General features: G+C 46.9%; 1 protein-coding gene and 1 long non-coding RNA gene across 4 annotated transcripts in view; both read left to right on the top strand.

The window, feature by feature from the left end:
* FAM168A (family with sequence similarity 168 member A) overlaps window positions 1–24135 on the top strand; it is a 152801-nt gene that overhangs the window by 73886 nt on the left and 54780 nt on the right. For all 3 annotated transcript variants that reach the window (XM_035344181.1, XM_035344164.1, XM_035344171.1), the window contains one exon: window positions 82–169. In XM_035344181.1, coding sequence (XP_035200072.1) covers window positions 100–169 — 70 coding nt within the window. In that variant the 5' untranslated portion in view covers window positions 82–99. The remainder of the gene's footprint in view (window positions 1–81; window positions 170–24135) is intronic.
* Window positions 183–2999, top strand: LOC118176931. Its single transcript, XR_004755586.1, has 3 exons — window positions 183–822; window positions 1173–2179; window positions 2223–2999. It is a non-coding gene; the product is annotated as an uncharacterized LOC118176931 (long non-coding RNA).

Here is a 24135-nt window from a genome sequence, read left to right as displayed (position 1 = left end):
GGTAATGCACAGAGCTAAGAACCTTTGAACAGACACCTAACGCAGGCAGCCGTCTCAACTCTGCTTTTCTTTTGTCTCCAGAGTTCCCGGTCTTCCACGATGAACCCTGTTTACAGCCCCGTTCAACCTGGGGCTCCCTACGGAAACCCGAAGAACATGGCTTACACAGGTAGGTGTGGCGCTCGGCGGCTGCTTGTGGACATCCACGCTTGGTGGTGAAAGCAGAGGATTGTTAATGAGTGGTTAATCCCTTAATTAAGGGAGAAACGGGATTCCCACTTAGATGGGAATGCAACTTTTCAACAGAGTTGGCGCAGTAAGGTTGGTGAGAAGAAACAGACCTCAATTCCTAAGAAGAGGATTTCCCTGGAAATCTGAAAGAAAAGGAACAAAAAGGTGTATCTTTAAACAAACAAACGCCCAAGAAATTTCTGGGGCAATTGGATGGGTACTGGAGGACTTGGCTCCAGAGCTGAACCGAGCTACCTGGGTGCACGTGCTGAAACGGTCTTGCCATGTGCAATGGGGACCCTGCAGCAAAGAGTTGCTGTGGAGAAAGTGCAGTTGTTTTGGTAGATGGAGGTTTAAAGTGCATTGTTGACTGATTTCTTGTAAATGAAGATTTAAAGTGCATTGGTGACCGATTTCTTGTTTTCAGATAATGCTTTGGTTGAGTTAATCTCATGTTGAACGGCAAGTCTGATGGTTGTTTGAAGTCTGTCTTTGGAACGGAGGGAATTGTCTAAAAGTGTCATATTTAATACTTGAAAAAGGCACTGAAATTTGTTTACCAGAGTTATGTAACTAGCGGGGAGCTCACGTGTACAAATACGGAAAGAATTCAGCTCAGAGAGAAATTGTGCTCTGGAAATTGTGCTCTCAGCATCGGTGTATCTGTGTTCTTCCCTGTGCATGGTGTTTAGTCGTAGGTGTTCTTCTGATCTGGTGAGCCCTTTACGACATCAGCCTTGGAAGACTCCCCCTGCTAACACGTTGTTGGACATAATTAGCTCTCAGGCGTTGCATTGCATCAACGCTTCCTTCTTTGTGTTTGCGTTGCCTGTTGTGAGCATTGACTTGAGCCTAATGCGTGAAACTGCTTGGGAATATGCTTTAGTGGAGCAAAGTGGTCAACGGCAAATGAAAATGAACATAAATGCTCTCAGCTACAGCATTTACAAAATATTCTCGTTGACTCTGGTAGCTGATCAGTAGAGCTGGCTGTATTGCTCGAGGAGGCCTGTCTGATACTCTGGAGCAGAGAGTTCCTCAAAGAGGTTTTGCCCCATTTTTATTCACCCTTTTTTTTTTTTTCCCCAATCAAATTTACGCGTGCTGCTTTGTTGGAGATACTGTAGCTCAGGGGAACTTTGGTCTTGCAGCCAAAGCACTAGAGGCTTAGAAAAAAAATCGCTGTGAATAATCATCCCTTCAGAAATATCACCATTGTAAGAGGACTGCAGACTCCAGCAGTGCTGGGGTGATAGAATGAGCTCCTAAGTGCACAGTTATTTTCCTGCACTGGAAAGAGCAGCAATCTTGTGCTTTCCAGAGCATGGATGGTTTTGACAAGAGGCTACTTCTCCCCCACTTTACTTTCTTTGCACGTGTTCAAAACTCCATGCTAATATCTTTTCAGTGTAGATTTTCTGTATCTGCTTTCCAACAGCCCCGGATGTTTTAGAAGCTGCCTTCTTGGCACTGGATAAGGCAATTTAATTGAAATATTAAGGTGCAGGCTGTGTGCAGTTCGTACATTGACCTTTCTGGAGGGAGAGATTTAGAGGGTGGTTTCTATTTTAAATGAACCGATTCTACATGGCTGCTTTCTGAGTAAGTCAAATGGTGACATTAGTAGGAAATTATCTTCTAAAATAACCTGCTGGTTAAGCAGCGTGAAGATTATATTGTGTATTTCGATATTTGAAGCCATTGTCCACCTTGAGCAGGTTGCTCCAGCTCTGGTCGGTGGCACAGGAGGGAGGACTGGAGGGCTCTGGCCACTCGTCGTGCAGAGGCCGTGGTGACAGAGGAGGTGGTAGTGAACGATGTGCGGGATGACCTTGGGGAAAAAAATGGAGGCAGATCAGACTTGAGAAAATGTACCAAGGTCCTTGGTTATGTCACTGGGAGCTCAGAAAGGGGGAGATTGGTGTGGCTGCACCGAAGCAGTGACTGGGTCATGTTAGCGCACAGCTTTTCCATTGCACAGGTGGGAAGAGTCAGTGGGCTCTGTTCTTACGAGTCCCAGAATGGATAATAGGTGAAAGAATGTGTAAACTAAGCCTATTTTCTTTGCTAGGCAAATGGTATTCCAGAACTTCTTTTAAAAATGAATTTACTTGAATATTTACTTTGAAAACTAAAGTTATATTGTGAAAAAGGGGGGGAAAAGAATTATTTCCTTTAAATATCAAACACAGGCAACTTTGGAGGGCGTTCTCAATGACTGCTAACAGAAGGCTGCCGTGACTGTTGCGTTAGAAGTGCCAGGTTCTGCCTATTTAACGCTTGCTTTCTGTCTTGAGACTTCACTTGCAATGCTTTAACTTGCATTGTTCAGCCATGTAGCGGTTCCTTACGTAGCCACAAGCTATTCTGGAGGATATTTAAACTCACACAGACAAAACCAAACAGACTTTTCACAGGAGAAACACAAAGTTAAGGAGCTGGTAGATACTTCCTTCTCGAATTGCTTGAAAATAATAGCTGAGGCATGTGAGGTGGTAGATCTGGAAGGGATGTTGCCTCCCGGCCCTTGCCCAAAGCCCTTCCATGCCCCAAGAGCTCACTATGGCTTTGGGGTTTAACGAGTGCCTGGGTTGTGATGGCGCCTTGGCAGCTGAGAACCGAGTGGCAGAGCTCCCTGGGTGCCTCTGTTGGAAATAGTGAAGAAGCGAGCTCTGGAGATCTTTCCAACCCTTATGATTCTTCTCCGAGACAGAGCATGCGGTGTCTGTCCTGAGATTTTTATCTGAGATACAGAATCACACAGAATTTCTAGGTTGGAAGAGACCTCAAGATCATCAAGTCCAACCTCTGACCTAACACTAACAGTCCCCACTAAACCATATCCCTAAGCTCTACATCTAAACGTCTTTTAAAGACCTCCAGGGATGGGGACTCCACCACTTCCCTGGGCAGCCCGTTCCAGTGTCTAACAACCCTTTCGGTAAAGAAGTTCTTCCCAATATCCAACCTAAACCTCCCCTGGCGCAACTTTAGCCCATTCCCCCTCGTCCTGTCCCCAGGCCCGTGGGAGAACAGACCAACCCCCACCTCGCTACAGCCTCCCTTCAGGTACCTGTAGAGTGCAATAAGGTCACCCCTGAGCCTCCTCTTCTCCAGGCTGAACAGTCCCAGCTCCCTCAGCCGCTCCTCGTAAGCCTTGTTCTCCAGGCCCCTCACCAGCTTCGTAGCCCTTCTCTGGACTCGCTCGAGCACCTCCATGTCCTTCTTGTAGCGAGGGGCCCACGATTTGGGATACGATGCATAATTCGTATAATTTATGTAAGAGTTAAAAAAGAGTTGAAAAAATCTTTTTGGAATAGCAAAGGGCACTGGAAAAATGTAATGCTGAGCTTTACGTTGGGCAAGAAATGGAAATCAAGAAAACTACTGAAGTGTAATAAAGTTGAGGTAAAGGTTGATAGCCCTAAGCTATGTTCCTGGTTTGCTTTAGAGTTCAGCTTTTTACCCCAAACTCAGTACAGCACATATATTACTTAACTTTTTGTTCTGAAAGTTCATGCATAAACTATTAATTTATAATCTTGAGGAGTACAACTCCGGGGGGATGTAGGCTGAAAAAAAAAACCAAGGCTGGTAGTCGGGGTAACGGCACCTTGAATTCTACTCTCTTGTGGCTTTTCAGTCCTAAATGTGAATGTTCTATAACAAATAGATTGTGTTTGGTTTAAATTATCAGTTTTAATCTGATTTTCTTCTCACTTCTTTGGTATTTTCCATGCTTGTGAGAGATGTCTATTTTGAGATAAGCAAAACTCTGGGACCAGATTGGCTGTTGTTTATTGGGGAGAATGGGAAATCCTTGGCACATGCTCAAGTACTTGGTGTACATGCATTTAGTAACTTAATTTTTCCTTTCAGCCCTTCCCTAAAGAAAATGAGAAAGATAGCTTATTTCCTAAATGGTTAAGCAAGTGAATTAGATATTTTTTTAGAAAATTATATTTAGAAATTATAATTAAATTAAAAAAAAGCAGAAAACCAAAGTTTTGAAGTAGAACTGTGAGGTGAAACAGTCAGAAGTGTTAAATTCATGTGAGAAATGTTTATCGAAACATCCCGTATTTGAACTAGGCGATTTATTAAAGAAATCTTCCTTCTTATTAAAGAAATAAATCTATTCGTTTCTTCTGTAGTTGCTAAATCTAATTTTCTGGGTCCTTAAGAACCACAGATCTATTGCATTGCAGCCTCCTTGTTTTTTTTTTTATTCTTTTCCTCAATTGAAAGAGGCGAATAAGCCTGGTGAATTTTCCAGCTGGTTGTGGAGCTGTTCCTGGGGGACATGGGCAGAATATTCTCCCTGAGGACGGGGCTGCGTCTGCCCGCCTGCTCCTGCTTCCCAGGTGCTCGTCGCCGGTGCTCATCGCTGCTTCCCCTCCGCAGGTTCGGCTTACTTCGGAGCATCAGCAGCAAACGGTGTTTGAGTATCGTCTGCTGTTTAATTAAAGTAGGCTGTAATTAACTCGGATCTTAATGTAAGCTGTCGTTTTAATTGAGGTTAACTCTAAAATGCGTTTAAGGACTGTCATTTGCTTTTTTATTTATGTAGAATCCACTTTGCCTATCCCAAACGTGAGCTGTTGAAATGCCTGGTTCTTCTTCGACACATTTGCCTGCTGTTAACTCCCAGTATTTTGCAGAAGGTCATGAGCCTGGCACCCCCTTAAAATGCACATCAGTCCAGCAGCCTCCTCTTGTAGCCCTGTGCAACGACGTTGAGTGCAAGGAGACCGTGTGCCCAAGCGCTGGTGATGGGATCCCTTTCAGTGTAGAAGAGTCTCCAGCAGCTATTAATGCCGTATTCTCAGTCCTCCCAATATCTGGGGGGTACCAGGAGAGGCTTAATACTCAGAGGAGCCATGCCACCATCACTCAAAATGCAAGTTGAGTCAATTTTGGGCAAGGCGCATGTCCTCAGCGCGCACCAGGCCTGCAGCAAACAGACGAGCTTGCTGGTGTGGAATCAGGGGATGAAGAATTGGTCTCTCCTGTAGCTTGTTTGACTTGAAGCATGAAAACTCTCAAAGTGCTTTTAGGAGCTCACACCATTCTCGTTTTCCCTCTCACAGATGCTTCAGGAACCTTGGGTAGACTTACCCTGTATTCATTGCAGTCATTGCTAAATGATAACTGATAGGAAAGACCAAGAGCCTGGGGATGTGAAGCTGGTTACTGAATCTCCACTTCCTTCTAGGTTAGTGAACCTCCACTACCTTTCTTGGAGAGCCTTGCTCTGCACTGCCAGGTCTACAAGGAGCTCACTCTCCCCCTATTTTTTCCCTTGGAGAGGGCAGGAAGGTAACACCCTCCATCGCCCCTTCTCTACCTTTTCAGGGAAGATCAGGCAAGCCCTCTTCTGGTCCTGCTGCTGCTCGCCTTGCTCCATCCCTGCGACTTTGCACACCATGCAGAGGCTTTTTCATCTCTCCCCCAGCTGGCAAGGACCTGCATGGGTATGGAGGGCTGGCCTCGTTTCACCGGGAGGAACCTGACGCCTTTTAATAAAAGCCTTTGTGCAACTGGGTTCTGTTCAGTTGTGTTTCCAAAGTGGATTAGCCTAGACTGCCCAGAGGCACTTCTCGTGAGCCACTAATGTGAAATAAATATTCCCGGGTAGCTGCTCAGCAAGTTATATCCTGCACAGGATTCACCAAGAATCGCATTTGCAATTCATCTGTGGTCTTGCTGCAAGACCCAGTACACTTCTTAGATGTTCTTCCTGAAGTAAGGATCGCTGCTTCTTTGGTTTAAAGAATAAAATAGTCTTATTTCTGGTGACTTAAGGACACGTCCTAAGCACTTTGTCATTTATTTGTTGTGTCTCCCCATGTCACTGTCACCTTTTTTGTGCTGTTTGCAAGGGTTGGGTTCATTTCCTTCCCCAGTTAATCGATTTTCCTGCATCTTCAAGCGACTCTGTGAGATTTTTGAGAGTGCTAGAAGAAACATATGACAGTAACGTAATTTAGATTTACGGTGTAATGCACACTTGTGGTTATCGCTACAAGATTTTGTGATAGAGAGCGGGCACGGCTGGTAGGCGAGCAACTCTGTGAGTCAGTATACTAATTGCTAGTTTTTGTGTTGGTGGAAAGGCAGCAGTTTGATATTTTTCTTATTTGTCTGAATTCTTGGAGGTCTTTCAGGGGGATCCCCAAGAGGTTTAAGGAGTTGTGCGAACCAGTGCTCTTGAAGCTGTGAACCATGCTGGCACGCGGCACGGGTCTGAAGCCAAGATCGTGCAGACAGCAGAGCCTAATTCTGTTTGAACAGAAATCCCTGTCCATAAACGAGAGTTTAGCTGTCATGAGAAGACAGAAATCAGAACACTCCAGCCCTGAATGAAAATCATTTTTCTCTATAGAAGTCTGGGAGACCATGAGCTAGAGTCGAGGAGAACAGCACCGTGCCCACACAGTAGAGCTTGAACTTTCATAGAACCACCGAATTCGTGTTGGAAGGGACCTCAAAGCCCGTCTCATTCCAACCCCTGCCATGGGCAAGGACACGGTTTTGTCCCTTTTCCCCAGGTGAAACCACAACGTTTGTTCTGACATAATGACCAGCAGAGGGAATCAACATCTTCCAGCCATTTGTTTTTTGGCAGGACGGGACATTTTGGGGCTCTTCCATGTATTTTTTTATTTTTTTCTTCTTAATTCATGTATTTTGTGTTGGTCATTGAACCTTGGGTATCACTCCTGCAGGAGAACTGACCCGATTTACGCTGTCAGCTTTGCTCCTCATTTAATTTACCCGTATGTTGAAAGCCAGTAGCCTCTGATTTTGTCAAAGGGGGAAGGATGTTCTGATAGGATTTCTAGTCGGCCTTTAATCCTCCTTTGCATACTCTTTGTGAGACAAAGATAATTCTAGGCTTGATTTCAGCCTTTCTTAATAACTTAAAATTAAAAAATTTGCTGTATTCTCTGGCAAGGCTGCGCCTTTGATAACAGATTAGTTCTTTGGCCAAGAAAACCCAGTTCTCTCAGAACTGTGTGCGAAGAGGATAAACGAGACTTTTTCCTTTCTTTGGGCGTTGCTCAGCGCATTTGTGGGGAGTGCCAAGGAGCACGAGGCAAACGGCCGTGATGCTGAAGGAGGCAGGGATGCGGCGTTCCCCTCCTTGCCTTTGCCTGGGCTTCTGCATGCATGCCCAGCACTTCCATTGATTGGGAAAAGCCATCTCTGGATTTAATTAGGTGATCCACTGCTTACTGGTTCTGTAAAACAGGAATTTTAAACTGTGTTCAGGGCGTTGAATTGATTTCAGGGTGATTAAAAATGTATGAAGTGGGTACAGTGAATATTTTTCCTCTGGCGTTTCTTCATGTTTATTAATTGGTGTGTATAGAGCAGACAGGCAAATCGTACTTGACTGGGAGAGGAATGAGCTCTGACTTGTGTAGGCTCTTGTTATTTTTATGTTTAAATGCATCGTTTTTGTACAGCAACACTACCAAGCGACTTGCTGAATTTTGCAGTGCTGGAAGTTGATGAAGTTTCAGCTCTGCTTAGCCGATCACCGGTGGCTAATTCATAGTAATGAATTCAATCGAGGAGTTTCTTGAAGTCACAGCAAGCGTAGGCCCTCTCAGGGAATGAGGCACAGGTTTCCCTCTTTGGGGGAGCGAAGGAGGACGAAGCGGGGAGCTGTCGGTGAGATTTGGGGTATTTGTGAGTGAGCTGACGGCTGTATTTCGGGCACGTGTTGGCTGTGGTCCTACCATAGATGGCACCAGGGCCGGGCAATGGGCAGTCGTGTCCCCTCATGCCAGGACAAAAGGCTTCCTTCTTTCCTTGTAATGCTAGAAAAGGAGAGTGGGCACCAACCGATCACAGCAAAACTCCATTTCAGAACATGGAAATGGGGATTGGGATGGATCCTTGTAGGCACTTGTAAGCTCAGCTCCCTCAGAGCTCGGTCCAGCTCCGTCAGCCTTCTCCGGAGCCCCGTAGAACTTTGGGGAGCATCCTTCTCCACCCGGTCGGCGTTGAGACTGTTTGCGTGAGGCTTGACGTGCTTTTGAGTTTCCCCATGTTGTAAATAACCGGAATGGTCTCAGAACTTAAAAGCAAACACAACTCAGGTTATGTGTTCCTGAATGAGCCCATTGTGTGCCTTTTAATCCGGTGGGCTCACTTAGCGCAGGGACCTGTTTTGTGCTGTGCCGCACTGCTCGGCTACAATATTGATTTTGTTTTTTCCTCGTAGTGAAAAAGAAATAAAAAGATTAAATGACTAGGGCTGAAGCAGACACGTACAAGGCAGAGAAGAAAAAAGACTAGAGGGGGCAGAAAGAGGTGGCCTTGGAAGTGTGTTTTGAAGGAGAAAGTGCCTCTTCATTTAAAGGACATAAGAGGCGAACAGAGGATTTTTTGTGTTGGCCACTGCTGTAGACTGTTGGCATATAATCGGAAGCTCTTCACTCACTTGGGGAAGAAATAAGCTTTATTTTGAAGCATGAGCTCTGCTAAAGCTCTGTCTTACGTAGCATATAGAGAAATTCTCACCGGCAATTTGGGCTTTTAAAATGTATGTCGAGTATTAAAATTGGTGAATGTAATTTTTTTCCCTTTGTGCTTTCTTAGTCTCTGTGTATCACAGAATGAAATTATTTTTTGTTGGCTTTCTTTGTCTGCAGTGTGTTTGTAAGCAATCTGCGCTTTGTCGTTCTTCGTGCAGTCATGGTTCTGTGTTTTAGCCCATTTAAAATGTCTCTTCCTACATGTTACTTCAATACAGCCAGTTGGCTCCGTCTTCTTCATTGCTAATGTTTATGTTTCATCCTTTTATTTCTTTGCCACATCGATCTGCCTGTTCTCTTGATGACAATTATTATTCTCTTCCTGAAGTTTTTTCCCTGCCTTTCAAGTACTAAAGTGCCCAAACCAAAACGTGAGGGACTTCCCAAGACTCATGATGTTGGAGAAGTACCGTCACCTTTGCTGCTGCCCGACAGCGAGCCTGTAAATGCCATCAACGTTCCTGCTGGCCATCCTGGTACCCTTTCTGTGGCACTGTGGGTCTTCATGCCACTAGTTCACATCGCAAAGTCATGCTTGATTTGCCACACATCAAATCTTAAAATCCTCTCGGCCTCGATGCTTTCCAAACCCCTATAACTATCGCCCTTCCCTTAAAACTAGCTCTGGTTGTCCAGTTTGCCCAGTTGAGAAGAACACAGGACCTGGTAATGGTGTGAATTTGAGATGGGGACTGGTAATAAAACAAAATGTCTGCTAGCCCTGAAACCACACGCCTGCTTGCAGTCTCTCCGTTGTAAGTTAAACTCTCTCTGAGTCTGAAATATATACCTTTTTTTTTCATTTTTTTTTCCTGCCATTTCCATTTTGAATTCATATCCTTTCTTGTTTTTCTCGATGCATACTTGCACAGCGCACATTCAATACCTCTTAAATCCTCAGGTGCTTCAATTAAATGACTGAAAATAAACTGCAATGCTGCCTTATGATCAGCCCAAAACACTTAATATTTGCTGCCTTCGCTCTCCCCGCCTCCGTTTTCTTTTTTTGCCTGGCACAGCAAATAAGTGGTTAGATATTTGTTGTTTTATTTCTGTAGTCTGAAAGTAATAAATTAAAATTTTGTGGCTTGACTTCTGGAATTGTGTCTGTAGATTAAATATTGAATTTTTCTCCTCTCCTGGTGCACAATTATTTTTTACACTGTGCGCAGTCAATGCGGCACAGCGCAGAGGTCTGTCTTCATGTACAGAAGTGTGATCTGGTATGGGGTCATAAAAGACTTTTATAAGCTTCAGAAATAGTTCCCCAGTTTGTACCAGATCTGTAAATTACCATGTCTATTTTTCTACCGTGCTTTGTACTAAACCTCATAGTTTTAGTTCCATGTGGATCAGCTCTCCCAAAGTGGCGTGGTCTAGCTCTGCCTTGTTAATCTGTTTTGCTATTTTGTTTGTGTTCTATTTAGCCCCAGCTGAATCTGAAATGGGGAGTTACTTATATGCAAAGGCATTCTTACACTTATTTTAAAGTGCGTGTGCCTGCCTTTCCCTCTCTACACGCTTGCTGGCATTCGGCCTCGTTTCATCTAATGCAGTACTGGGCTAGAATTTTAATGTCTCTGCGGCCAGAGATGATTTATTAGATCCCAAAGCCCTGGCTCAGAGTGCAGGAAGAAAATATTGCATCAGTGAGCTTGCTTGGCACTGTTCAAATAAACGAGTCCTGAAAGACTCTTTAGTGTTAGGGCCTTTTTTCCTTCCCTTCTCCTCACCCACTCTGGCCCCCAAATTTCTGCTGATACAGACAGGTGCTCGCTCCTTGCACTAATGCAGGCTGTGTGTTAGCCATCTGCAGATCTTGCCACGATAAATGTGTTTGTCAACAGCCTCATCGTAAAGCTCCTTAAATCTCTGCAGCCACAGCGCAGGGGGCTGAGACAGAGCTGTAATTCCCAAGTGGAAAAAAACGCCGCTTTTAGGACAGGCTGGGCTCTGGGTAATGAACTGTCGGGAATGCAGCATCATGGCAAATGTAGGAGGCTGTCCCCTGGTCCTTGTTCTGGCTGTGAATTTGGGGTTCACACTGCTGGAGCAGCCCTGTGCATCTCTGCTGCCCGGGGCCCAGCTCTCGGGACCACGGCCAGCAGGTATTTACCTGCTGTAGGTTTTCAGTTCTTGGGAAAACATGTTTTTTCTTCACTGAGCTTGCAGTATCCAATACATCTTTGTTCAGCTGAGAGCCAAATTGTGCTGCTGCTTACACCATCCCCGCAGGTCAAGGCATGATGAGTTGTGCGTTACAAGTCACTGCGTTTCTTTCCTCTTTTATGTGCTGTTGGAGAGGTGACTTAAGAAAGACCTAAGTTTGAGTCTTGTGAAGAAGGAGAAAAGTACCTCAAATAACAGGGAAGTCAGGATTAAAAGAGGAGCTCTTGCAGGACTTGAGATGTGATGTGGGCAAGAGATAATGGACACGAGGGTTGGAGAGGGAAGTATGAGAATGAAACCCTGGGGTGATGACAGGTGAAGACCTTTGTAACTCATAGTGAATTAAGTCCCTTTAGTAAGTGAACAAGGGCCGTTTCAGCCTTACACTTGATTTATTGCCATCTGTTTATGCTCAAAAATGAAGTTAGCATCTCTCGTTATTAGAAGCCCAGTGCATTGCAGAGAAGAGCATCCATCTCTAGGGAGAAGGAGTTGTTGGTTGTGGTGGCATTCCCAGGAGGTGTAAAGCACATAATAACCATGAATGAGATCAGATAGGGGAAAAAACTAATTTGAGCAGCCTGACAATGAGCTGTTGCATTCAGGAAGATAGGAGTGTGTACACATCTGAGCTTCTGTTTACCTCTAGTTTCGTCTTATTTCAAATCAGTAACTATTTTCTGAGGTGAAGATCATTTCTTATTGCAGGTGGAAGGTGTGGGTAAAGAGCTGTGTTCTGTTCAGGCATTCCATTGTCAGAAAGGCTTTTTTTTCCTCATAAACTTTGAGAGAGATGGGGATGGTGGGACTGGGGATGACAAGGCCCCGGGGAGAGCTGCCAGCAGCCTGCCAGGGCCTGCAGGGGGGGGCAGGAAAGCTGGGGAGGGACTCTTGGTCAGGGCTGGGGGGACAGGACGAGGGGCACCGGCTGGAGCCTGGCAGGGGGGAGGCTTTGGGGAGGCCTTGGGAAGAAATTCTTCCCTCTGAGGGCGCTGAGGCCCTGGCCCAGGCTGCCCAGAGGAGCTGGGGGTGCCCCAGCCCTGGCAGTGCCCAAGGCCAGGCTGAGGGGGCTTTAGGGCCCCTTCATACCCAAACCTGTATGGGATTCTATGAAAATAGTTAAGGAAGCAGTGGTAAAGTTAACTTCCATAGCAATATTGGGGTGGACGGTATAATATTTCGTAAGTGAAGACACAATAATGGCCATGTAGTCTTTCAATAGGACATGGCTTGCTTTGAGCGAGGGGAAGGGACCTCTCATCTTGCTTGTTCTGTCATATTCACACCATCAAGGTGAATATATTCACAGAGTGCCAGGATCGCCTGCATGCTGGATGGAGAGTGAAGGTTGTGGTCATCAACTCCTTGCCAAGGCTTCTGGGCCCTGTTGGCTGGCAAAGGCAGACGGTTTGGCCGTGCCACTGTGCCCAAGGGGAGCTGGTGGCCATTGGGAACTTTCTCCTTTTCATCCTGCCTTGCCCTTTGTGAGTCATTAGGCATTGTTGCTGACTGACTTTACGCCCCTTTTTCTCTCTATCTGGATGTTTTATGACCGTAGGACTTTTTTCTTCCCTAGTTGGGGTGCGTTGAGAAACTGGGCACTGATTTTTAATGTGCTGTGGTCTTAAAGACTTGCTAATTGTTGCAGGACACTAATACAGCTGCCATCAGCACGTGCTTTTCTCTCAGCTGTGCTTCTGCCATTCCTTCAACAAATCTGAGCCAGCTGTGCTAGGAGCACACGCTGGGAGCTGGGCACTGCGGCACTAGGAACACCAACCTTTTGTGTGCTAAGAATGGGGATTTGTTCGTACAGGCGGGGTGATGCCCACTCCGCCAGGCACGCCTGCTTTTTGGCTCCCACTGAAAACAGCAGCCGGACTCTCGCTGTGCTACTCCTGAGCTAGTGGTTGGCAGCATCCCTAGATGAGACAGAGTCTTCAGTGTTTTAAAATGCACCGAAAATGGTGCAAATAAATAATAAAGTAGTGAAAAGCAGTGGGCAAAGCACTGGAACCTTAGCAGATCCTAATGCCAGTGTCCTGCAAAGTGCAGGTACTCCAGGGTGAAGGGGAAGAGGTGGTGATAGCATGGTCTAACTGGCTTGGTCCCTTTCATTTTTCTCCGTTAAAACATTAACTTGTTTGTGTTGCTGCTTCCCTGAGCATTAACGGTGCTTCAGCCAGAGAGCTTGGCTCAAGGGGGCTTCCCTGCTCCCTGCCTAAATTATCGTTAGTGACTTTTCCTTGAGTTGATTTCTTGCCTGCTCCCTGCCTAAAATACCGTGTTACCTCCATGTTGAAGGGCAGAGGGGAACATCTCCCTCCAAAAGGCCCAACACACCTCCCAGTGCGTTTTCATCTCCAGTTTCTGTTCTGTCCTAACAGTGATTTGGTTTGGCTGTGGAGTTCTTTAATTTCTTTTAATTCACCAGACAGTGCATTATCCCTCCCTTGCCTCTCCCCAGCTGTCTCGGTCCTTCAAGGCAGCAATGTGTAATTCTCCCATTGTGGACGTTAGATCCATGCTGAATAAAGATGAAGTGGAAGCAGAATGCTTTCCCATTAATTTAAAACTTTGGTTATCATGACAACAGGTTACAACTCTTTTCATTGCCATGACAATCTCTTGCAAAATTGTTAAAATGCCGTCTTTACAGTTATTTTTAGTTTGTCCTCCATTCCCATGGAGACCAACTTTTACTTGAGGCGTTTGATGCTTTGTGCCTGGAGCTGTTAATGAGCCTCGCAGAAGTCTGGAAGTCAGCAACAGAGACACCCGGGGTCGCCCGTCCCTCCTTCAGCCCTCTCAGGGACGGGCCGTGCATTACGCTTTCCCGTTGCGTTGGTCTAGTACGTGCCCTCCTTTCTGTTACCTCCCCTCGTGTTACTTTTAACATTTACATTTGCTGTTGTGCCAGCAAATGTATTCTGCTTTGCCTATGGCCCTAATTGTTGCAGCAAGTTCTGTTGGAAAACTTCAGGTTCTGCAGAGGATGCTGAGAAAAACATCTACAAGGGAAGGAAAAAACTGTAGGAGACCATGAAAGCACGCTTAAAGTGGTCATTTGGTTTTAACCATTTCGGTTATTTTTGCTAAAATTTCAGATAAAAAATCCGATGTGAAGGAATTTCCCACCTATTTCCCATCTGTGAAGACCATCACATTCCTTCCACAAAGGTCGTACAAGGAGGACGAGGTGCAGGGTCTGTGGGCATCTCCTTTACGTTCATCCCCCCTGGAGTGCTGGTGGTGGTCGGCGTTCCCGCTTCTTACCGTAAAACTCTTTGTTTTTAAGAGATGGTGTGGAGATGCAAATGGTATTTCGATCAATGATTTTAGCCTTGTTCAGCTTGGGAGCTTATCATCAGTTCCAAAATGTTCTTTTTTGGATGTCTAAAGTCTTTCCCTCTCCGAGATAATTAAATCCTCTTGCTGTGTAAGGTCATTCTGAATCTTTGTACAGCAGATAAGAGCAATCAGAAGAGTTTTTAATAGGTCTTGTTTGCAGGATCAGAGTCCTTTTGCCTTCTGGTATGGTCTGACTTTGCACAAAGACTCAAAAAAATGACATTTTTGGTGCCACAACTCGGTCTCATCTTTTATTGTGCCTTTTCACAGGCAGCAGCATTACCTGGGAAGGTTAATTTCTTGCTTCTGCTTCTCCCCGGCTGCAAGCTGTAGGATTTAGCATCCATTTGTGCAGCCCGGACAGCGTATGGCACACGGTGCCAGTGAAACCTGGCCATCGAGGTCTTTAACGAGGGAGATAATGAGCTATAAAGCCCTTTGGTAAATTGTTCATACTACCACTTGTAGAGGACATTGCATAACTACACGGGTATTACTCACAGAGAACTACGTGCGCTGTAAGGTGCGTGACTCTCTCTTGAGATGTTCCCACCGAGTTCTGTGCACGTGCTGTTCTCCAAATAATTTCTTGGCCTTTTTCTTGTATTTTTAAGAGGGTGTTTAGCATTTCCTAACAGTTGTTCCTGTAATGGCTGCCTTCACTAGCTCTCACGTATATGCCTGATGTAATTTATGCGAGCTATCAATAACACCGCTGCTGGTGTTTGTATTAATTGTGACCAGTGGATCACTTCTTGAGACATGGTGGTTAGCGGAGCACATGGTGATGTGTGTGCTTGCTGTGTTTGGGACCAGCAGCTCCGGTGAATTGCCCTAAGAAAGCTCCAGGCACAGAAAAATCCAGTTTCCTTCCTCTCTCGCTTAGCAGGTGCGGGAAAGGTGTGTGGTAACGTGCTATTTTAGAAGGGAGGGGGAAGACAGGGCTCTTCAGATTTCCCTGCTGGAATTCATCTTATTTAAATCAATGCAGGAACAAATTAAGTCTGTTCAGTTCCCTTAGTAATACAGGGGAGCAGACTTTTCTGTACCAGAGGGTTTTGTCATCGTAGGCTATCCTAAAGACGGCAGAAGACCTTGACCAGCAGCTGGGAAAGCCCAGGTTTGGCAAATCCAGGCTTGTGCCTGGCCTGAAACGGGGCAGCAGCCACCAGGAGCTGGGCTCCCTCATGCCAAAAACGGGGCCAGGAGTTTGGGTTCAGGCTGCCCGGGATGCAGAGGGGTCCTCCTGCATTTCCCCTTCATGGTCGTGCGATCAACAAAGACTTTAGGGTGAAGAGAGCTGTGCAAAACCCTTTCATCGCAGGGAAGTTTGCTCCGTCTGCTTACACGCCAGCCACAAAAAGCTTGTCTGGAGAATCGGCTTGCGAAGATTTTGGAGAAGCATAAACTCTCGGCAGCTATTTCCAGTATTTCTTGGAAACAACACAGCGTGATGTGCGCGAGCTTCGTCTGTCAGTAAACAAGGATGGCAAACAGCTCCAGGCAGCTGGGGAGTTTTTTCCTTGGATACCAAAGCAGTCATCCCAGGCAGGAATCCGCTCTTAAATAATTTCATTTTGCTATAATAAACAAAGCTTTGAAGCCTTGAGATCAAGGAGCAAGCAAAAATGTAGAACAATAACTTCTGAAAGTATTACGTCGTTCGTGCCCCTCGAAAATATTGCTGGTATTTATTATTTATTATTGCTGGTATTTATTATAGTATTTGTGCTAACAGGAGGGTTTCTCATCTGTCTGTGGCTTCTTTTGCTGCTCAGATCCCTGGCTTGGCTTGGCTTCGCGCTTGCAGTGGTGGTTTTAGGTCCTGTCTGTGCAGGGGCATTTTATTGCCCTCGGCTCTGAAGATATATCGAGTATTGAAGTGGGTCTCGAGCCCAGAGCCTTACATTTCCATCTTCTTTCTGGATTCCCATGGAAAACCCAACGTGCTTCATCAGAGCTGGTAGACCTGTGGTCATCTTCAACCCCAGCCTTTATGGAGGCTGTCCGCTTCCTCCTCTTTTCTTGTTTTGTTTCTCACTTGGTTCTGAAGAGATTAAACCTCAGCTTAAATAAAAGATCCCCAGCTTGGTTTTCTCACCTGCTGTTTTTTGATAATTTACAGAATTAAAACAGGTCATGTTTTCCATCTCGAGGAGACATTTCCCATCCCTTGATATTGACTGAATTTAAAACAAAATCTCCCAGAGCTCGCCGAAGAGCCTCGGTAAACACAGAATTGGGGGGGGTGGGGGGGGGGAAGAGTCTTGACCTTATTTTTTAGGGGGATTTTTTTCCTTGCAGGATGGTCCTCACTGCTGAGTTTGTTGCTCCTACTGTAGCGTTTTGCTGAGATAAACGAGGGCAGCTCACACAACCTTGGGGCACCGGGGAAATAGATGGCACGCAGCAGACGGAGCTTTTCAGCTCTACCTCGTCGGCTCAGCTGCCGTCCAGGCCAATTTCGGGGACGTGTGGCTTCGCAGACAAGTGGTTGTTGGCCTGCGAGCACCGCGTGGGTGGCGTACGTAGCTTCTATTTTCTGTGCTAGAGCAGGAAGGGACACGGCCTTCGTGTGAAAGAAGCATTCAGCATTGTAGTCTGCTCCAAACGAGCAGAGGGAGCGTTTGAGAGTGGCGTGAAGCAAGCGAAGGGGAATTCAGGAGGCATCTGCCACGAGCTCGGTATCAAACGCTGCCAGGCACTGACTCAGCAAGCGCTCAGCTATTGATTATTCAGTGAGTCGTCCACTTGTGCGCCTTCCAGCTCCTGCATTAACCCGTGGTTAAATCATCCCAACAGCTCCCCGGAGCTCCCTTGGCTAATTTACTGCTCGAGGCAGCACAGGGGGGTCCCTGCGGGTGCGTTTCTGCGGCACACGGAGCCCACCTGGGGCTTTGGCCATGGAGAAGCCCCTTTGGCTTCCCCCAAAAGAGGAGTAGGGTCATGGGGCAGCCTCCAGCTCTGCCCATGTGAACGTGAGCTGCTCCCCTTACGGCGTTTGCAAAGGTGTCCTTCGGTTGTGGGACAGACCGAACGCCTCCTGCTGCACCGTGTGGCTCTTCTTCGTCATGCGCGTACTCGGTGGTCCCAAGGAACGTGGAGGCTCCAGCTCCTGGCAGATCCCTTCAGAGCAGCTCTCTAAAGAAAACCCAGAGCGGGGCAGCCTCACCAGGCAGGGCACGCCGCCCTGAATTTCCCTAGCCAAGTGGCAAGACTTGGCATTCTCCGTGATGGAGATGTTTGGTGGGTGTCATGACTCCTCATGGTGCTGGCAAACAGGGCAGGCTGCATCTATTTGACAATGTCGGATGGGTTTTATTCCCTTATTTTTGAGACATTTCGCTCTTCTGAAAATCAGTAGGCTTCACAGGGAGGTCTCTGCGGACCACGGCATCCACGTGCATGCGGACATCGTGCCGCTGATGCCCGCGCTGTTCCTTCTTGCTAACTACAACAAGCCTTTGCTCCCCTGGACTGCTCGTCCGACACATTGCATCAGCCAAAAAAAGGTCCCTTAAATCCTGCAGGTGAACAGGAGACCTGCAGTGTGCCAGAATCAATGCCGGTGGCAAGCTTATTCTGGGGACGAGGAGGTCAAATCCTGAACCACCGGGTTTTCCTCCAGCCTCATTCCTCCCGAGTCCCCGCGGCTGCTGTGTACAGCCAGCAGATTTATGCAGCTCATTTGCTGCCCCTCTGTAATCGTTCTGAGCTCTGCATTAATGTGCTGAGCAAGTAAAACTAGTTAATGAGAGGAGGAGAAAGGAATCTTTTTGTAGCTCTAATGCTCTTGTTCCTGGAAGCGGAGGGGAGTAATTAGCATTCCAGCAGAGGAAGCAGTTACTATGGCAGTGCGTTTTGATGAAACGCAGTTGATACAAGCGAGCTAATTCAAACCAGCTGAAGGCCGTATGTTTAGCTCTGTCTTTGTTATATAACAAGTCTGGAGGTCTTCAAAAATGGCTGGGTAGAAATGACCTTCAAGGAGCGGTTCAAAGGAGAAAGCCTTTTTGTTGCCGGTGCGCAAACTCATTAGTTACGTAAACAGGACGAAGGGTTTTAATCTCCTTTTGAAGTTGTTTGCATATTTATTGGGACTTATCATGCCTTTTTGTTTGGTATTCCCCCGATCTGAAAGTGGAGGACACAGACGGCTACAAAACCCACCGTGTTTCCCTGAAGTTCCTATTGAGATAGGTCGTCAGTCCTTGAGGTGGGGCAAAGGAGCAGCTTTGACATCAGCGAAGAAGGAATTTCTTGGTATTTATATAAACTTTTTTTTAATGTTTTATTTCCATTTATTTATATTCCTTGTTAATCTTTAAAAGAAGCGTTGAGGCAAATGCTCTTCAGTCCAAATCGCCGCGGAGAACACGTGTGAAGAAGCAGGACTGCGTCTTGCCCCGTGTTTGCCGTCAACGCCATCTCTTCGCTCCGCGATGGGATGGTTTGGCGACTGAAGGAGATGTGGGAGCCGACCATGTCCCCACTGCAACATGCTCCAATGTGCTCCCCGCTGTCCAGAGAGGCTTCCCGTTGGCGTTCCCCTTAGTTTTGGTTGGAGATGCTTCGCTTCGCACGGCCACCTTCAGCTATATCACACCGGGGCACGTACGCCTGGCTTCTGGAAGTTGAAGGCATGTAAAAAACAAAACAAAACTAAAACCCTACACTAAATATCGTTTGCTTAACTGCATGTTGCCAGAATGGAAATTGTAGAGACTACAGGTAGGAGAAGGTGCTAGGGACAGCAAGGGATGTAATTAAATTGCACGGTGTACCTGAACGTGGGCTATTGTGGTGATTAATTTTAAATGCTGTCCTGTAATTATAATCAGACCATAGGCTCTGCAGAAACCTTTGTGCACAAGCAGCAAGGAGCTGTTCTGCGGTATTGACTTTGGAGTAGCTGGAAGAAATTCAAAACATCTTCATATAAATTACATTTTGGTCATGGTCCGCTCATCCACGCTGGCTCTGCGGGCACAAACGCTCCGTTCTCCCACGCACGCACAGCTGCTGTGCTCCATTTTGTTGCTGCACCTTCTCTGGCCCCCACCTGTGCCAAGGGCATTCCCCCAGCTCTGCACCTCCGTCCTCACGTGGGTCACATCCCTGCTCCTCTCGTGTTTTCAGGATGCTCTCAAGGAGAACCTAGTCCCAGGTCCCTAAATTTGGCACATGGCTGGAGGAGGTGAATCATGGAATCATAGGATCACAGAAGGGTTTGGGCTGGAAGGGACCTTAAAGCCCACCTAATTCCAACCCCATAGGCAGGGACGTGTTCCCTGAGCCGAGGCTGCCCCCAGCCCCACCCAGCCTGGCCTTGGGCACTGCCAGGGCTGGGGCACCCCCCAGCTCCTCTGGGCAGCCTGGGCCAGGGCCTCAGCGCCCTCAGAGGGAAGAATTTCTTCCCAAGACCTCCCCTAAACCTCCCCTTTTTTAGTTTAAAACCATTACTCCTTACCCCCTTCATTACTCAATGAAGGGACACTGTGGTGCTGTGCTCGGATGCTGTTTCCATCGTCTCCTCCCAAGCCTGGTATGGGTTACAGCAGTGATAAAACTTGCACTCGGTCTCATTTCCGAGTCCGAATTCCCCCTTTTTCTCAGTGCTGTGCTGCCACTGGGGCTTTTTGCTGCCTTTGTTCCTTTTGTAGTGTTTCTGCTTTTCCCCAGTTTAAGGGAAAAAAGTAATTAGGGGAATAATTAATTCCCCAGCCGCATGTTTCTTACCAAGCCCAAGGGATGTCTTTCTCGAGGAGAGGCACCCTTACCACCAGCTGTCCCTTCTCGGGCTCCGTGTTCATCTCAGCACCCAGATACCAGCTCCGTGGGAATACCCCAGCACCACTCCCTGGGTTCCTTTGGTCTCCTTCAAGTTTTTCTTCATTTCCTTTTTTTTTTTTTTTTTATGAAAGAAAAAGGAACTCAGGCAGGCTCCGTCGCGTGTCGATCTGGGCAAGTGTTCCTAATAAAACATTCATAATGTTGCGTTCTTTTATGAGCAAAATGGTGGCCTACACGCTTTTATGAGCCATGCTGTACGAGCCAGCGTAGAAAATACGCGCTCGTTTAATGCATTGTAATAAAGAGCCCTTTATAGAGAGGTTTACTTTATAGTTTATTCATCTCTATTTATGTAGAATTCCCTTGAGAGTCTGCGAGCCTTTTGCTTATTCAACCTTTCTTGGCTGTTTTGCCACATCTCGCTCATCGAGGGGCTATTTCCAAGGTACTTAATATTTATTTATTTGATGAGCGCTGCCAGGCGCTTCGCTTTTGGAGTAACGCACTGTGCCTGGCTGCTGGGGGAATGGGCTTGGGGGGGCTTTGTAGACGGGAGGGCTGCAGTGAGCCCTTTAAAACCCTGATCCTGTGGATAAAGAGAGCTGCCGAGCCTCCTGCGTAGAATCCTAGAGGCATCAGGGTTGGAGAAGACCTCCAAGATCCATCCAACCACCCCCTCCCACCAATGTCACCACCAAACCCTGTCCCCAAGCACCACGTCCAACCTTGCCTTGAACACCCCCAGGGACGGGGACTCCACCACCTCCCTGGGCAACCCGTCCCAAGGCCTGACCGCTCTTTCCAAGAAGAAATGTCTCTGCTTTGGAATGCAACTCCACGCTTCTCTCATGTATGGACCATATTAATTTCAGGAAACGTTTGCCTGACTCTCAAGAGTTTTTCTCTTTTTATTTTTTTAACCATTGGCCCTTTTATTGCAGAAGCTCAAGTAGACGTCGGAACCGCGTTTGATTTAAAACAGGCGTGCAAACGTAGCACGTGCCATAAAAGCCGGCTTCGTGTTTATTACAGGTCTCGTCTGGCTGAGCAGAATTCACCTGCCTTTCCGGGGAGACGCGTGTCACGCCCGAACCAAGGCTCGGGAGATAAATCCGGGCACTGGGACGCCTGGCTAATCTCGCGGAGGATGCTGCTGTGATAAGATAACGAACTAGCTGGGGTTGCTGGAAAGGATTGCAAGGGCAGGCGGGGAGGTTGCAGGACCTTGCAAGCAATTAATGCTTTCACGGAGATCCTGGGGGCTTTTCCTAAGGCAGGGCCGAACCCGTCGGATGAATTCTCCTTGAAGACTCGCGGGGTTTATAGCAAGGACGGGAATCGAAGCCTGCTCCGGGCTTGGCAGGGGGTTGAAGGACGTGCCGGTCGCGCTGGGTGTCGGGATGTGGGCAGCAGAAGGCAGGGAGCTGGGGGTTCTGAAGGTCTGGCCTGAGCATGAGCAGAAACATGAAGCTGGGATGTTTAAACAAATCTGAGATGCTGGGGGATGAGATGAAGTGAAAATTCAGCAGCAGAGAAGAATGGCAGGGAGCTAAAATAAACCCAAAGCAGCTCGGGTCGTTAAATGGCCCTTTTCGTTAGCATCTCTTTGTGTCCCTTTCCTCTCCCTAGCAGGTTCATTATTTTTTTATTTGATTGGAACAAACAGTCAGGATTCTGTTAAAGAAAAGAGCACTACGTGGTTAAAAAAAATCAAACCACGTGTTAAAAATCGGTTTTCTCCCTTTAACAATACGTCGGGCGTATTCGCCAGGATGTGGGCAGAAAGGGAAGCAAAACCTTTGCGATGTTTTTCACGAGGAAACCAAAAATAGCTGTATTTGGGCAAACAAACCCATTTTGCTTCCAGTTGTGGCTCAGGTGCCCCCAGGTCGGTCCCGGCTTCTGCCACGTGCACGCCCCGGGCACTGCGGGATGCTCCTGCTGCTGCCCGGGGAAATGAGGACCATCCTAATTAGGACCAACCTGCAGCCTCTTGGCACGGCTTCTGCAGCTTTCCCAGGGCTCCCGTGAGGTTTGGGTCTGGGATCCAGGCTTAGGGCCCTTTATGGCCCCATTTTGTCCCCATTTTTCAACCGTTCTGCCTGCTCCTCCTACCGCCTCCTCGGTCCGGGCTGCGGAAGCGATGTTTCATTTGGCAGGCAAACTGAAAACATAAAAATAATTCCATTCAGTTGGACTAATAATTAATATTTATTCTTCCCCAAACACCCCGTGTGCCTGCCAGCCAGTCTGGTTGCGTTTAATACAAATCATTTCATTCAACCCCAAATGTTTAATTTCCATCATTTATGAGAAAAATAAAGGAAACAAAGGGTGAAGAGAGGAGCTAATTTTCCCCCCCAGTCCAGTAGTCCCAGGGCGAAGGTTTTCATTCGGGATTTGGAAGAAACAGCTTCAGTTCTGAGAAGATCTGAGACCTGCATGCTCTCATTGTAAGAGTGATCACCACCAGGCTGGAGGATATTTTGGGCTGTTTTTCCTATTTATTTATAGTCTAGTGGGTTTGCAAGATTTCCCCAAAAAAGTTCTCCTGACTCGGCTGCCAGGTCATGAAAGGATAAGACCAGTGCGGTAAAGGCTGCTCTGGAGACATGGAGAATTTCAGCTTTTTTTGTGTTTTCCCTTCTGCTTTTCAAAATACGCTTCTGTGATCAGGTGAGAAGCGTGAATAACACGCCCTGCGTGCACCTTACGGATTCAGACAAGCCCCAGAAATAAAAATAACACCAAATTTAGGGTGGGCACAGTGGAATGTAAACAGCAGCGCTGTTTTGTGCGGGAAGATTTAGCATCCTTTGCTGCACGGTCGGTCCGAACGCTGGGTTTCTCAATTTTTTTTTCCTCCCAAATTTTAGAGGATTTGTAGACAAAAAGTTTCTGCAGCTGGTGCTGCTTTGTCAACGGACTCTCACATCCTCCCAGATTCATGCTGGTGAGTCACCCCGCAGCGCGAGGGAAGGAGAAGCAGCGCCGTCTGATTTCAGACACGTCCCCATTCATACCGATGTGCACATGATGTATGATGAGCGTGATTTTGTTTTGTTTTCCTAGAATGTGCAATTAGCGGAGATATAAAAAGCTGCTCACAGTTTTCTTTGATAGCGGGGTGAGAACGGAACAGCTGAAAGGAGGCAGGACAAGCGGGAGCTGCTCAGGGCTCTTTCCTCCCCTAGGGTCGTCTTGGCTTTTCTGCTGACCTGGCTTCCACCAGCACACCCTTGCTATGAGATCATCACCCAGAGGTCTTATAACTCACCTCATAAGGCCCACCTTACGGTTATTAGGGTAAATATGTACTGATTAACAAAAGTTCGTCTCAGCTTTCTTCCTGGAAAGCTGGCTTGCTCTTGCAGTGGAGCAAATCTGTACTGCAACGTCCTAATTAAATGGCGTTCTTCATCAGAAGCCAAATGTGAATCAGAGCAAGCAGGTGGTGATCATAGCAGCTCCCTGCATCGTGTCCCAGGTAAATGGCTAAAGCAGCACAGTGCGATATCATCCTCGATTAACTGCTGCACAAAGTAAGAAGAATAATTAGGAAAATTCACCTGTTTCAGTTAAAAATGCACGCGCAGTAAGTAGTGAGCATGTCGCTATCGGTCATATATTTTCCCTCCTTGCCTGTGTGTATTCCCCTTATTTTCTGACTATTTTTGACAAGAAAAAACAGCGACGGTAATGTACAACATCAAAAAATTCAGCTTTCACCTCGTTACAAACGTATACTGGTGCATACGTGCCGGGTTTTAGGTTTTGTGACCGGACTTCTGCTACATACTCATTTATTGCATGCGTACAGCTCAACCTTTGGGAACCAAAGACCTTCTTGAATATTCATTGCATAACTCCTGCGAACGTCTTCAACTTGCATACCTAATCAGGTGATACATTTACTTTCTTAATCCCTCCTGACCTCCTTGCACATGTAAATGGCACGATCTGAAAGCAGTGCCGGGCAGGAGATCCCTGCCTGCTCTACCAGCAAGTGCAGTGCCTCTTCCTGAAACCTCTTGGAAAAATC

This window comes from Oxyura jamaicensis, chromosome 1 (genome assembly GCF_011077185.1).
Source record: "Oxyura jamaicensis isolate SHBP4307 breed ruddy duck chromosome 1, BPBGC_Ojam_1.0, whole genome shotgun sequence".
Lineage (NCBI taxonomy): Eukaryota > Metazoa > Chordata > Aves > Anseriformes > Anatidae > Oxyura > Oxyura jamaicensis.
Note: the sequence above shows the minus strand (reverse complement) of the source record. Positions and strands in the feature narration are given on the sequence as shown.